Source organism: Podarcis gaigeae (assembly GCF_964106915.1).
Source record: "Podarcis gaigeae genome assembly, chromosome: 9".
Lineage (NCBI taxonomy): Eukaryota > Metazoa > Chordata > Lepidosauria > Squamata > Lacertidae > Podarcis > Podarcis gaigeae.
In genome coordinates, this window is record NC_139685.1 from 36,914,062 (window position 1) to 36,930,248 (window position 16,187).

The following is a 16,187-nucleotide window of genomic DNA, read 5'->3' on the forward strand; positions in this document are numbered from 1 at the left end:
GTAGTTCACTTCTTTCTTTCTTTTTCATGAGAACCAAGAATGTTTGATGTATAATGGCTTTTGCTACATATTGTCAAAGCATAATATTAATTTTAAAATTAATAATAAAGGAACATAGGTGGGATTAACTGTATTGTAACATCACAAAGCCTCACTGAACTCAAATAACTTTACTGCTAAATAGATGTCTACTTCTAAATAGGCATCAATTGATGTATTTTTTGTAAAAACAACACATTTCCAGTATAAATCAAGAAATTTAAAAGTTGGAAAGTTTGGACTTTATAATAATGTTTTCATAAATTGATGGTGCTGTTCCACTTGCAGTCTGTTTTTATCCTTTTATGAACAACCCAAGTCAGTAGTGTAGCACTTGCTAATATAACAATAGTTTCCAAGATAAAATGGTGATTAGATTCAGTTCTGCTTTGATTATGAGAAAACAAAATTTTGAAATGAAGAACAGTTCTGTGGAATTAATTAGAAATGGAGAACAGTATAACACATAAATCTGGTGCTAATTTCAGGAGGTTATTTTTAATACTGGCAGCAGCATGTGGGGGAGGGACATTGCTCCTCTTCTCCCCCTCAGCAAGCAAACTAATGTATAAATGTATTTTGCAGGGAACAAGTTATTCTTTAAAAGGAGATGCTATTATAATTGGTTTGTGCAGTAACCTGTTTCCAGGAAATTAGATTACACATAATTATCCCGGGAGGTGAAGCAACTCTTTATCCCCATTAGTATACTAATATAATACGCATTCTAATATCATCTCACAGTAGGGCTAATTTTGTTCCCTTTGAGACATAGAGAAACCTGGTATTGCTTTTGCCTGCTGAAATGCCCCGAGGAGATGCTGCTTACTTTGGTGACAGGAGCGGAATTCATGTCACTTTCTCTCTGCTGTTGTTACGAGCAATTATAATTACCTATTGGTTTATGCTGCTGTTGTGCATTTTGGGAAATAGCATATTATGATTTTCTTAAGTGTTTTATGAGATTAGCAAAATGAGTAGTGAAACCTGAACTTCTGTTATGTTCTTTAAACTGGAAGTGGGGTTGTTTTCTAGACTCAGGTGAAGTAATGGGCCGTGCTTCAGTGTCACAAACCTGATCACCTGACCACCTCTTTTACATGATACTGCAAATTCTGATTAAAACATTTCTCTGGAATTGCCTGCAGCAACTAGATCTAAACATTCCAAAGCATTATGGGGATAAAACCACTTGCATCCGCTGAGACCTTCACTCCACTGTTATAACAGATGAATCTAGAGAGGTGTCCTGAGCACTCTTTAGTCCTGTTATTTTGGATGAGTTTCTCCCAAGTTTTCTTGCCTAGCTGCTTCTTCCTTGCTATGTCATTTCATTGAAGTCTGAACCAACAAGAGGAGAAAATGAGATAGAAAAACTGGGAAGAGTGTTTTGTTGTTAAAAAAAACAATGTAAAGAAAAGAAAGCAGGACTTGTCTTGCAGTATAAAGGTAAAGGTAAAGGGACCCTTGACCTCTAGGTACAGTCACTGACGACTCTGGGGTTGTGGCGCTCATCTCGCTTTACTGGCTGAGGGAGCTGGCGTACAGCTTCCAGGTCATGTGGCCAGCATGACTAAGCCGCTTCTGGCGAACCAGAGCAGCGCACGGAAACGCTGTTTACCTTCCCTCTGCAGCGGTACCTATTTATCTACTTGCACTGTGTGCTTTCGAACTGCTAGGTTGGCAGGAGCAGGGACCTTTTGATTGGTAAGCCCTAGGCTCTGTGGTTTAACCCACAGCGTCACCCGCGTCCTGTCTTGCAATATAGTGAACCACTGAACCAGCCCTCCCGCACTGAATAAATCTCTTTCTGTCCCAAAGCCATGAAAGACCCTCCACCAGCCCACCTCTAATTTTAGCACACACTCTATCTTGAAATTTCATCACAGTTGATTGATAAACAACTGATATAAATCTTTTTACTAAAAAGGGTCACATTGGTCTCTCCCCTGTTATATAATTCATTAGATCAACTCAGATGAATGTTGCTTGAAGAATTAAAGACTTCTAACAAAATGTAAAGTTGTGTTTGTGTGATTCAGATTAAATCACTTCAAAGGAGACAGTGCCACAGTGGGACAAGATTAAACTGCTTACATTAATACATTTTGGAACAGTCTTCTGAAATCTCTGCACTACAGTTACAGAATAAAAGACTGTTTTACATATATAGTGATAAGGACCAGCTGCTTTATAAAGGTTTTTTTCATCTTCTACATTGCTTGAAGAGCAAAAAGAAATACATTTCAGAGAGCATGTTATTTGCATAAGCATAAAATCAGTAACTAATAGTGTCTTTGTAGCATATACTACTGAGTTCAAGCAATCTCTGGTTCTATCAAATTTAAATTTAGATTTATAGATACTGTAATATAAAGATACATAAACTAATGGCTGAAATATCAGAATCTAGAATTAAAATTGGCTAAATATTAAAAACTTCTGCTTCTTTATGACAATAGTCATGCCCATTTTTGTATACCTATGTTTCTTTATTCCTGTTTTTTTATTATTCCTGTTTGTTGTTTTGTTTTTGCTTACCAAGCTTTCTGTTGTCTCCTGATTTAGTTTATGTGTAGACCTCTTCCTGCCTGGGCTTAATTTTGGCCCTCTAGACTGCCTTTGTCCACAAGACCTAAAATATGTTCATGTATACTAAGCTAATCATGCCCACCCTGGCTCCACCCTCTCTGCTGCCACTTACACACTGGAATTTTTCCTATCTCTCCTCTTTCCTGCAGCTCCTGCAAAATCTGCTCCAGAGGGTTGGAGGACATATTGACAGCTCACAGGGCTAGGAAGGAGATGTCCTGTTGTGCAAGTGGAACTGGATGCATGCAGGATTGGATACAACCCAATTAAATACAGTTAATAACACAATTAAAAGTAACAGGAACAGCATCAACAGAAACCACAATGACAGGAAAATAATTAAAATAAGCCAAATGCCTGGCAAAATAGGAAAAAGTGCCAGCTGGAATTTCACAACCGTGGCCGTACAGCTAAACGGGTTTCTGAATACAAAGAAAGACATAATACATGGATATATTCATTGGAGAGAAGATGGTCCTTCAAATAATCTAGTCCTTATCTTTTCACTATAACATATTACCCCTCCTTTCCTGATTAGTGAAAGATTCAGGGAATTTTGGAAAAGAGTTTTATGCTTTTGAAGGGTTTGAAATATTGTGACAAATATATACACAGTCACACATGTGCTTATGTGTTCATTATAATATTAATTCCCCAGTCTACAATCATGTTTTTCCCAGGGTGGCTTACAAATATCAATAAAATGCAATCCAGAAAAAATGCAACATTAAAATTGCATACTAACTTTTTATTGAAAAAAGTAGCATAACACCATTCTGGAGGGAGTACAACTATTAAAAGGCCTAGAAGGTTTTCCATCTGTTTAATGGAGTTACACATGCCCCGACCACACACAGTGCTTTATTTATGAATGTAAGTAGTTACATTCTTACATATGAATATGCATTCATTCATACATACATATGAAGATGCACCTGCAAGAGTCGTTTCTGCTAGCTTTCTTACTTTTAAGTAGAGAATACAGTTTGCATAAATGCTCTTTTTAAAAGGTCAAAATGTGTGCAAACAAATAAATTATGTTTTCCTACTAACCCACATGCTTGGGACAATGTAATTTCTTATGTGCTTAAGTGCAAAACCAGATGAGACTGTGAGTCATCTGTGATTAGTGCTACAAGAGTGTTTGTTTGGAAATAGGGTTGGCTTTTGTTCCAAGGAGGAAATGGCAGAAGAATAGTTATCGCCTTGGTAGATTTATTTATGCTCTGTTCTCTCAATTCATGTTGTTGTATCTCATGACTCAAGGTAGGTAACATAAATAAACACAGATACAATATATATTATCTTTTAGTTTTATAATGACATCTACTGAGTTGTAATATTTTTCTTCCTTTTATAAATGTAGATATTGCTCTTAAATAATATAAAGTTCTAAACTGTTCTGCTGAATAAATCCTATCCTGAGTTTCAGGTAGGGGTTTTCTGCCCAAGAGTCAATCAATCATGGGTGATAACCAGTGTTTGCTTTGCGTAGACTCATTGAAATCAGCGGACAGGTTCAGTACATATATATCAGATATCACCCAGTGAATCTTGAATCTTAAACAGAGCATTATCAGAAGGAAGAAGAGGGTATATCCTTTTCCTGCTTAAACTCAGATCATTCTTTCTAAACTCTGTTAAAGCACTTTATTCTTAAAGAAGATGGGGGTGATTTGGGGATAATTTGTAGGATATGATTGAAATGGTGATCGCCACAGCATTTTATAAAACATTTTTCTAAGGTCATCAGCTATATTCTCCTAGGTGTGAAACCTAAATAGCTTTGACATACATGCCTTTTAAATTCCTTGGGCAGCATATTTTATCACTGAGTGAATGCTGAGGCTCAGTAAGATAGAATTTCCTAATTAGGCAGGATCTGATATTTGAGCAATATGAGATCATTTTTAATGTCTTCCAGGTTTTCAGGTTTTTAGAAATTATCACTTGCATGCCAAGGCCCCGTGACCCACAGTTCCCTAGTAATTAATGAACACACAGACACAAGTATTTAGGTGTGTGTGATCAAATAAGCCACAACTTTATTGGTTACAGATGTGAGTGGTTTGGCTTAGGCATTAGGTGAAGCCAACCTATATTTCGACTCCTGCCCATCTGCAGAGAGTCCACCTAAGGGTAAACCACCAATAGGAGGAGCCTTATGACTTACATCAAATAGGGACATCCCAAGGGGTCCCCATTGCTGTTGTGGAATGGCCCCAGCCCATGTCCAGGCATCGGACAGGATCTACAGGATGAGGAGGGGCAGGTGGAGGCTACAAACTTGCCTCCATCCAAACTAAGGTTTACCCAATTCCTAACCTCTCAAAGTTCTGGCAATTGCTACAAGGTTGGCGAATACCAAATGGCTGGTGCCAATTTGCCAAGTGGAAAAATTCCTACCTGGCCCCAACAATATGGTGGCTGACATTTGTCCATAGCATGGTCGTGTCATAGCAAAGCATAAAAAGAGGGTGGGTGGGTTGGGAGATCCAGTTAAAGGGCAAGAGTGGAGAGACCTCATATCTTTGCTGTGGTTAAATTTATCACGGCCACACCCTTTGATGACACGGATTGGCCAGCAGGACCACACAGGATGTGGACCCGCCCAGCGCCAGTGACATGGCCGGGGTCAGCACAAGAGGGGCATCAACTCCCCGCCCCTATGTCGGATCACTGCAAGGACCTGGATGCCTGACCGCAACATCACCCGTAGCGAAAGGTGAGCGCTTAGATACAGAAACCCTAGTGTCATCTGTTCTATGTAAAATTGCACAAATAAGACCATACTAATTTAAACAGAAAAGCAGGCTTCATTATAGCTCAGGTAGTGTCAAAATAAGATTGTTATTTGCTTAAATAAATATTGCATATAGCTAAGGCAGGACTAAGAACTGCAGCAGGCTTCCTAACCAATTATGGCTTATGGTTGATTGAAGAGTGCAACCAACATGTCCACACTAATCAATTTTCAACTTGAACCATTTAAATCTGAAAATGTGCCAAATTTTCTCAGTGTCCAAGCTGCATCTGTTGAAAACAGGCCATTTTCAGTACCTGCTTAGTTATATCAATTAGACAAGGCACCTCTTCTGCATTGTGTCAATTCAGGATGCAGAGTTTTTTTGTTTGTTTGTTTTGTTTTCTTCTAAAATATGGAGGAGCATTCAGTGTAACATCCCTCTCCAACTTACGTTTTGAAATGGTATAGACCAGAGACAGGTTTGGTTCCTTATCTTCTATTTGTGAGAAGTTACACAAGGGAAAAATTAGCAAGATGGATATGGTAAAGGTAAAGGGACCCCTGACCATTAGGTCCAGTCGTGACTGACTCTTGGCTTGCGGCGCTCATCTCACTTTATTGGCCGAGGGAGCCGGCGTACAGCTTCCAGGTCATGTGGCCAGCATGACTAAGCTACTTCTGGCGAACCAGAGCAGGGCACGGAAAAGCCGTTTACCTTCCTGCCGGAGCAGTGCCTATTTATCTACTTGCACTTTGACGTGCTTTTGAACTACTAGGTTGACAGGAGCAGGGGCCGAGCAAAGGCAGCTCACCCCGTCGCGGGGATTCGAACCACCGAGAGCTTCTGATCAGCAAGTCCTAGGTTCTGTGGTTTAACCCACGTCCCTATGGATATGATAGCAGGTTATAAATTATACATGGTGTAGAGCAGTCTTCACCTTGTGCCTTGCAGATGTTTCTCCAGATGTTTTGAATTACAACTCTGCTGCCTGAAGCTGATGAGAGTTCAAGTCCCAAACATCTGGAAACCAAAACACCCCTTTCACATGCCCTTGTGAAAAGGGTTGCCATATCTAAAAGACCCACCTTTGTATGCATGGCAGGTATAATTTCCAGGCAAAGGAAGTGATTTCCTGGAACAGCTAGAGGGCTTTCATTGCAAGAACAAATAAACAAGGGTGGTTTGCACATTACACTAAACCATTGTTAACATTAACCATAGTTAAAGCTTGAGGCACTTGGAAGATGATAACTTAAACCTTTGTTTCTAACACCACAAAATAATTAAAAGCACCAATGAGAGCAGCCAAGTCTTGAAAACAGCTTTAATTTTTTGTTGCTCTTGTGGCTCTGTAGCTTTTGGGTGGTGACAGCTCCCTTAACCATAAGAAGGAGGTCCAGGTTCAACATGAAGCGCTGGTAAACATTAACTAAAGTTTATAAAAACAACTACACACCTTGGTTAACAAGCATTCTTTAACCATAGTTAATAAATCATAGTTAAGCTGCTGGGTTCACAAATATTGCTAAACTATGGTTTTGCTTTTTGTGCAAACCACATCACTTTTTTCTCCCATTCCCCACATAAGGGGAAAATACAGTGGTACTTCTGGTTACTAACTTAATTCATTCCAGAAGTCCATTCTTAACCTTAAACCATTCTTAACCTGAGGTACCACTTTAGCAAATGGAGCCTTGTGCTGCCACCGCACGATTTCTGTTCTCATCCTGAGGCACGATTTCTGTTCTCATCCTGAGGTAAAGTTCTTAAACCGAGGTACTACTTCCGGGTTAGCAAAGTCTGTAACCCAAGGTGTTTGTAACCCGAGGTGTCTGTAACCTGAGGTACCACTGTACCCCCCCAAACATGCAGAATGTTTAAAGTCTTCTATCATCACCTGTTGAACAAATTTCACATCTGTCCTTTAGATAAAATTGCTATTAGCTGCTCTTTCCAGATTGCTTAAGGTGCTGCCACCCAGTACTGTTTCAGCAGCCCTGTCTTAAAGGATATTATTTAATCTGAGCCATGTGCACAATTGTCTGCATATATACTCAGAAGTAACTTACCTTTTTGACCTTGGAACAACAAGTAAGGCATCCAAATATCTGTTGTAACATTAGCTGCAGAACTAAATAAATTATGTACACAGGAAAGCTTTAGGATAGTTAATCTTGCATGAAAGGTTCTATATCCTGATTCTAATCTTTGGGCTTTCCCCCCTTCTTGTGCTAATAAAATGTCTAGATGGTCTAGTTCTGCAACAAAAAGGTTAAGGATAAATATGAGTTTTCACACAAAAATAAACCGGGATATTAATTACATTTTTATCCTTTGTCTTTATCCTCAGGGCAGCATAACTTGTTACCCCGTTAACAGATCTGCTGGTGTGCCAGTTCACAATCACAACTGGGATATGGAGGTCTGACAGGGATTGGTTGTTTTAAGATAATCATTCTGCCTGTCAAAGTAGCGGTCCTGAAGGGACGGCTGACCTCAAACATGGCCTTCTGTATCCCGTATTCCCTTGAGTTCCTTTAAGCCCTCCTTGTTAAAAATAAAAAGAGGGTAAAACAACAACAACTTCCCTCTTGGGAGATGCCAGCTAGTACCTCTTGAAAAAGGATGGCTTAGTAATCTGAAATAGAAATGGAATAAACCTGCTCAAGAATCAGGGGTATAGGAACCAATGAGATCTAATCAAAGCATTGCAGGAGTTGGAGTGTATGAAAAAGAGCACTGTGTAGCAGTCTTCTGGCGGGGTTTCAAAAAGCTGAAGAAATTGGGTACAAATGACTGTCCACGCTGAAATTTTTAGATTTCAGTCCATGTTTAGAATTCTCAAGGGAAGAAGAAGAAGAAGAAGAAGAAGAAGAAGAAGAAGAAGAAGAAGAAGAAGAAGAAGAAGATTTGTTTTAATCAAATCAGGATAAATTTTCCGGAAGGAATCCATCTACTTACAAGGGATGGTTAATGGCTGGATTTAAGGTATCTTATGAGTTATATGTAGCACTGGACTCTGAGGATTTAATTAGGCAAATTCAATCAATTCCTGTTGTGTCTGGTCACCTACTGCTGTCAGCAACGGCTTCACCATGTTGGGGAGGCTTGCTGTTTGTTTACCACATTAGTACTCTCCTTTCTTCCAGCATAGCCAGAATGCACACACCATCTTGGGGCATGTGCAGAATTCCTGTAGAAGTGAGCTAATTGGTACCGCTCTCCCTTTGTTTTCAGGAGATGCACTCTGATGAGAAATAAAGTTAGACTAAGGTTACTCAGCTTTGTGGCTGAGTGGGGATTTGAACTCAAGTCTTTCCAGTCTAGATCAGGTTATTGCAATATGCCACCTGCTGGCAGTAGTGTGCCCACCAGTACCTCCTATGGCACTGATCAGGAGTTAACCAAAGGGTGGGCCAAAGCCCAGGGGTGTGTGTGTAAAAATAATGTCTCCTCACTGTGGCTTAGAGTAGCTAGGAGTCTGCCTGCCTGTCTGCACTCTCCACTAGCTCCTCTTCCACTGCTCTGGATGGTTTCACAAAGTTCTCCTCAAAGGCCAGGAGTCATCTTCACCTGCTGAACAGCAGCCTGAAGGAGAAGAAGGCAGAGTGACTCCACCTGCAGCTGATCAGCCTTCACAGAGAAGAAGGCACTGATGAGAACCAGCTGGCTCTGGCCTTATTAAACAGAGCTCTCAGCAGCAGTCAGATGCTGGTAACAACACCTGCAGTTCTTGCCCTTGCCTTGCTGTTTCTTGCTGGGTCCTTCACTCTGGCCTGGACCCTTGGCTCTGTGACTATCTGGATTCCCTGATGTCTGGACTAGACCCTAGACTCTGCAGTCGTTTGGATTTCCTGACCTCTGGACTGTTGGACTTCATATGTGAATTCTGCTCTCAGGCAAGTGTTCCTCAGAGACTTGTAGTCCCTGATTGCTCAGCAATGGGACTTGGATGGGGCTACAACAGTCCAAGTTTGTCAACAGCTACTTTGGGTTTCAAACCATAAAGGTAAAGGTAAAGGTACCCCTGCCCGTACGGGCCAGTCTTGACAGACTCTGGGGTTGTGCGCCCATCTCACTTAAGAGGCCAGGGGCCAGCGCTGTCCGGAGACACTTCCGGGTCACGTGGCCAGCGTGACATCGCTGCTCTGGCGAGCCAGAGCCGCACACGGAAACGCCGTTTACCTTCCCGCTGGTAAGCGGTCCCTATTTATCTACTTGCACCCGGAGGTGCTTTCGAACTGCTAGGTTGGCAGGCGCTGGGACCGAGCAGCGGGAGCGCACCCCGCCGCAGGGATTCGAACCGCCGACCTTTCGATCGGCAAGTCCTAGGCGCTGAGGCTTTAACCCACAGCGCCACCTGCGTCCCTTTTCAAACCATAGGTTCAGTCTTTTTGGAGCCCTTCAATTTCTCTTTGGTCTCTCCTTTGGTTGTGGATCAGAGACTTCAGACTCGTACTCTAGTCCCAAAGCAGTCTCTGTAGCTGCAGACAGGACTTTAAGACACAACTCTAGGAACACATCTACTTTCTGAGTGGTGCACAGGGAATTCTCTCATCGTTTTTCCTCTTGCTGCCCCTGGACCAATCCACTTCATCCCCTGCCCCATATTCCAAATCAAAGTCCTGCCACAAGTCTTTGTCTGGGGACACCTTCTTAAAGATCAGCTGACCCAGTCCACCCAAACTGGTGGCCAGGAATTCCTCTCTCTGCTTACTCCCAGTGTCTCTCAACTGGCCCCAAGGAAAGGCAGGCAACCGTTTCAGTAACTTGCCCCCAAAACTCAGAGTGGGGAGGTGTTGAGAGGCACTTTTCCCCATGACAGGAGCATTCAAATCAATTAGAGTAGTTGTTTGGGATGGCTGCCTGTTTTGAAGATAGTACTATTCCTTCTGTATATATATATATTAACCTTCTCTGTGTTCTCAGCAAGAAAGATTAAGAATTGAAAAGTGAGGAAAATATCCTAGCCAGCAGTTTGTCTTTCAGTGACATTGGCTAATGTTTCACATTTGACTGAGGAACCCAGGTAGTTAATTCATACAAGCAAGGATACTTGATAATCAGCTCATAGGATGAATATGGGTGTGTGTGAAGTATTCTTCAGGTCATGAGAGTAGTAGAGAATATTGGTCACCTGGGATTAGTCTTTCTCCTAAGTCAGGTGCTTGCAATTCAAGGGCTCTTCTTATAAACATATGCAAATTGCTTTATGATAGAAATTGTGTGTCAAAATGTTTCTCGTTAAGTAGAGGGCCAACAATCAGTAAGCAGCATAAAACACTTCAAATCCTGGTTTAAATATTTAAACACTTGTTTTGCAGATAAGCAATGCATTCTGTACATTTTGTCTCGCACAATGATGTATTCTAGATTCAACTAAAAGTATTGGTACTGGACTCTGCCACTATCAAAAAACAAGGATGTTTTATTTCTGTTGTACCAGTTTATACTTTGACCTTAGCTAAATTAATTATGGACCTCATATCTAGATGGTGAAGTAAGGCCACTTGGAATCCCCCAACTGAAGTTGCAGGGACTTGCTTATGAAAAACCTTCCTTGAAGATCAGGCTAAGAGTTGGAGCCACCACAAGAAGCCCCAATAGTGCAACCTTTGTTTTCCCCATCTCCTTCCCCAAAACATGCTTTGTACTTCCCCAAATTGGCTGGGGTGGGTGCAGGAGATAGCCCTCAGAACAGTGCATGGGGAAGGAGAGAGAAGATTGTTCTGTCTGACAGGCAGAAATGCTCGCACTGATGGAACTGATCATAATAACACAACATTTAATTCCTCCCACATTGTTTAATGTACCTGTTAGCTGTAGTCTTAGGACTTTTCCTATAATATGCAGAATCATGTGTGATGGAGAACTTGGTGGACTGTGGGATTATGAGACACTTCTCTGGGTCAAAGGCTGATAGTTGAGAGTATGAAGCCATTTCCGCATTTGTAAGTTTTTCCCCCCAAAATTTTTTTGGGGGCAGAATCTGAACTTTCTACTTAATCCTCTTAGCTGCCATCCCACCTACACAATCAGTGTTGCCATAATCATAGCTCTATTTGAGTGTTCTTAATCACACATGATTGACAACATGTGAGGGAGGGCTGAATCTGCAGTCCCGCATCCCTGGCTCCATACGCTTTTGGTGAAAATCTGAAGGAGGAAAGCCGGGAAGGCATGTAGACCCTTACTGCAACCTCTAAGTGTGGGTGGCAGGTGGCAGGGCTGCTGGGGATGGGAGAGTGGAGCTGGAAGCTGTGGCCCTGCCCTCTCCTTCATGTGATACTGATGTTGGATGTGTATTCAGAAGTTCCTATTGAAAAGGCCTTTTCTGTGATTTTGCTCTGACTGTGGCAATACTCTCCCCAGGGCGGCTCACCTTGTACCTACCTTGATGTCAGTTTTGCACCAGGGAAATAACTTTTTTGGGGTAGGTGGGTATTAATTTAGTGTTTCTCCCCTGCTGGTGATTTCATGGTGTTCGTTTCATAGGTTTTCTTCTTTTAGCATGTTGCTTTTAAAATGCTGCTCTATTTGTTTTTCAGCCTTTGTTACATTTTGATATTTTCCTGTAAGAAATGTTTGAAAAGGCAGGGCAGAAATGTTTGCCTTTCTCGACATTTTGTACCAATAAGGAGAAACATAAACATCCCACTATAGTTCCAGAACTGGCTTTCACACTGTGAAACTTCAAAAGGCAAGGACTCAGTATGATTTAAATACATTATTTGCTTTAATGTTTTATAGGTATATCTTTGCACTCAAACTAGCATATGATCCGGTCGAGGCTGAAAGGGGATAAGACTATGCTATCACACTCCATGTATGGTCTGTTCCTTCCGTATCTAAATTCCATCTAAAATGTAGATGGTATTTTTAAAAACTTCTTTTAGATCTGCCATTTATGTATATGCCAAATGAAGTTTGAAGTTCACTATTTAAATCCCAACATTGCTCACAGAATGAAATGGCAGATGGTGGAGTCTAAATTTTTCAGGATAAATGGATTTTAGTTATTGAACCTCTTACAGGTGATTATTGTGGTAGGCCGGTAATTACCTGTGACCGACTATATAACTAGTATCCATTACATAAGTAAACTATAAAGGGATTTTCTCTATTCTTATAAATAACTATGTAATGTTCGTTTCTAGGGGGGTAACTGTGTTAGCTTGTTATCAACACATTGTAGTTGAGAATATTTTTTAACAGCATTTGCAAGGAAAAGGATTATTAGAGGAGAAAATAGGCCCTTTAATGAATTAGAAGGGAAAAGAGCTTAATGAGATTATAATAGCTGAGGTTTTCAAGTTGTTATTTTAAATTGATCTTTAATTAGAGGGGGAAAATAGTATGGACAATTTGAACATAATTAAGATCTTGTGACTTTAGTTTCTATTTAAAGCACACTGAAGCAAACCATAGAAAAACTGGCTAGGAATGACCCAACCATGTATAGGTCTCTCAGCACCTTCTAGTGTTGCAGTTTAGTGTGCTGTTAACATTTTTGTCCATGGTTTTCTCACTAAACAATGGAAAAATTGAGAAGGTCAGAGGGTTGAAAGCGGCAAGTACAGCAGCTGTCAGAAAAGAATACCTGAAGCAGTCTTTACAACTGCTGAAATAAGTGTTGAAAGCTGAATCCTCCCCCTTTTCAAATAAAAATAGCATTTTTACTACACTCACACTCTGAAACTGGGTAAAGGGAATGCTGTTCAGATTTCTTAAAAAGCAGAACATGATGTAAATAGAACTGAAGGCATTCTTAATGAGGTGAGAAGTGCAATGAATCTCTGTAATTTATTATGTCACATCAATAATAAACTGGTCCTTTTCTTAACCAAGCGCAATTCAAAGTTCTGTCTTTAAAGCGCTTTCCATTAAAGCCCTGCACAGCATGAGACCAGGATACTTGCCTGCCTCCACACCAGCTTGTCCATGTAGTGTGAATTGTGACCATCATCTGAGGTCCTCCTCTGCGTGGCCCTGCCATCAGAAATTGAGGCAGGTGATGGCTGAGAAGAGGGTTTTAGGTCTTGCCTCAGTTGGTAGTATTCTGTGTATGCAATGTCCTTCCCTGAGAGGCTGACAGTGACCCAGCTCTATATTCTATCTTTTTTAGTGTCAACGCTTTATTTTCCATGACTTTTTATGTTTTACTGTGTTTTTATTGCTGCCAGTTTTTCCCAAAGTTTATACTTTCTCATTTTGTTATTATCTTGTAATACATGTTTGTTTGTTTGTTTGTTTGTTTGTTTGTTTGTTTGTTTGTTTGTTTTACTGTGCAAGCTCTTATACAAGTATTTGAGGAACAGTACTGCCTAGGATATGGGACGCGGGTGGCGCTGTGGGTTAAACCACTGAGCCTAGGGCTTGCCGATCAGAAGGTTGGTGGTTTGAATCCCCGTGATGGGGTGAGCTCCCATTGCTTGGTTCCTGCTCCTGCTCACCTAGCAATTCGAAAGCACATCAAAGTGCAAGTAGATAAATAGGTACCACTCTGGGGCAAAGGTAAACGGCGTTTCCATGTGCTGCTCTGGTTCGCCAGAAGCGGCTTAGTCATGCTGGCCACATGACCCGGAAGCTGTACGCCGGCTCCCTTGGCCAATAAAGCGAGATGATCGCTGCAACCCCAGAGTCAGTCACGACTGGACCTAATGGTCAGGGGTCCCTTTACCTTACTGCCTAGGATTTAGCATAATTTCACCCCCAGACCTTGCAGGAGCATCATGCTGTCTTTCTGTGTGTACAAATATCAGAGCCCTGTGTGGGAGAATATCAGGATCCATGGGGACAGCTATCTTACTCTTCTTTCTCCGGGAATGCTCTCTGACCTAGGCTCTTATCATCTGTGTGTAAAATATTTACACAATTGTTCTCAGGAGCATTCAGGCTCTCATTTGCGCGCTCGCTCTCTCACTCTCTTGCACCGTGATGTGAAAAGAAGTCAGTTTAACAACTTCACAAAAAGGGGCGAAAATAATCTAGGTTTTGCAGTACTGTATATGAACTTCTATTCATTGTACATGTGGGTCTGCTTTATAGAGGTTTAAGTATGTATGCATGTACTGCATTTGAAAAAATCTCCCCTTTGCTTTGGTAGTAACATATGAGACATACTGAAATATATAAAGGAAGCTTAGGTTAAGTCCTTAAACCTTTAACTTTGACAGGATGTCCATTAAGATACAGTGGTACCCCGGGTTAAGTACTTAATTTGTTCTGGAGGTCCGTACTTAACCTGAAACTGTTCTTAACCTGAAGCACCACTTTAGCTAATGGGGCCTCCTGCTGCTGCTGCGCCACCAGAGCACGATTTCTGTTCTCATCCTGAAGCAAAGTTCTTAACCTGAAGCACTATTTCTGGGTCTGTAACCTGAAACGTGTGTAACCTGAAGCGTATGTAACCTGAAGCTTGTGTAACCCGAGGTACCACTGTATTTTCTTTAGAGTAGTTTCTGTTCTCTACACTATGTGTTTAACCCTGTTTGGTTTTAAAAGGGGATTCTTTTATTCCCATGACTTGCCCATGCTTCATACTGTTCATCATATACCATTTTCCCCTGTAACAGTTGTTAATATAAACCTTTGAGGGTTTTCCTCCTTCTTTTTGGCAATCAGCATCCATGCTCTTTCCAAGAGATTTCCTAGCTACACATTATAATCCTTCTTTTGTCCTTTTCTCTAGCTCTCCAATTAATCATTGCCTAAATGATTTCCACCTTTCCCCTCCCCGGAATTAATGCATAACTTTCCAGTACCACCAAACATGCACTGTGTCTGCATTTGTGGCATAATACAGTTTGATACTTTTTTTGTATCTTACAGGATATATCACACCATTTATATATCATTTTATAAACATTTTCTTTCTTGCATCATTGGGAAATGTTGTAATTTCACAGTTATTGTAATTCCAAGATATTTTACTTTTAGATATTTTCCCCAAAGCCTGTTAATAGTGTATTCCAGGTTAATACACCATCTAATTGTGCAAAGCAATAAACAAAAGACAGGCATCTGCTTAGTTCTCTCCAAATACTTTTCACCTTTCTTTGAGGAAGTTTCTGTAAAATTCTTGTTTCTGCTGTTTTAAATTAACTAATGACAAGTTTCAATAACAAATATTTAACATTTGTTAATGAAAACCAATTATTTTGGACTCCTACAAGTCAAAGAATTAGGACTTCTGTCAAGCTGTCTGAAATAAAAGCTGCACTTGTATTTGATTCTAGATCATTCATTTCCTAGTAATTCTCTGAACTTAAAAGTTGTTGAATAAATACATGCTGTATGGCATTAGCTAAACTGCTACAGAGAACAGGGATCAAAGGGGTAATTTTCTCTTGAAGTAAATATAGTGGGAATTAGTGACAGATGAGTTCTAAAAATAGAATAGAGTGTTTTTGTGTGTGGAGGTGGAGACGAGTTATGTCCTGACATAATATTGAATTTTATAGGAATCTATAAACTTGCTTTCTGTACTATCGTGCTGTTGCTACAGAGATTTCATCATATTGTTAATTGGGTAGAGATAACAAAGATGAAATAATTGGGTGATACCCAATGTTAGTTATACTCAGGAGCAGACTCTGTATGACTTACTGGGATGTCACCCATTACTAATACCACACACCAGGATTATAGCCAAAATAGAGCCAGTGAAAAATGAGGAGACATCAGCAAGACTGGGAGAACCCAAAAGGTTGCAGAGTTGGTAAACCACAAAGATCAGCCCAATGAGGATGCTAAGCAGCATGTAATATAGAACAAGAGTTGTAAAACAAAAACAAAATGAATGTGAGA

General features: G+C 40.7%; 1 protein-coding gene across 5 annotated transcripts in view; it reads left to right on the forward strand.

Moving 5' to 3' along the window:
- The window catches only part of MARCHF1 (membrane associated ring-CH-type finger 1), a 117,197-nt gene that overhangs the window by 21,360 nt on the left and 79,650 nt on the right, over positions 1-16,187 (forward strand). The window contains exon 2 of one of the 5 annotated variants that reach the window (XM_083755928.1): positions 2,781-3,504. The exons of 2 other annotated variants lie outside the window; for them this stretch is intronic. Coding sequence is in view for 1 of the 3 variants with exons in the window: in XM_083755926.1 (XP_083612052.1) it covers positions 3,888-3,897 (10 nt within the window). In the remaining 2 variants the exon portion in view is untranslated. Of the gene's footprint in view, positions 1-2,780; positions 3,505-3,875; positions 3,898-11,123; positions 11,330-16,187 lie in introns of those variants that run through there. 2 more of the 5 variants (XM_083755926.1, XM_083755929.1) reach the window with 2 other exon arrangements.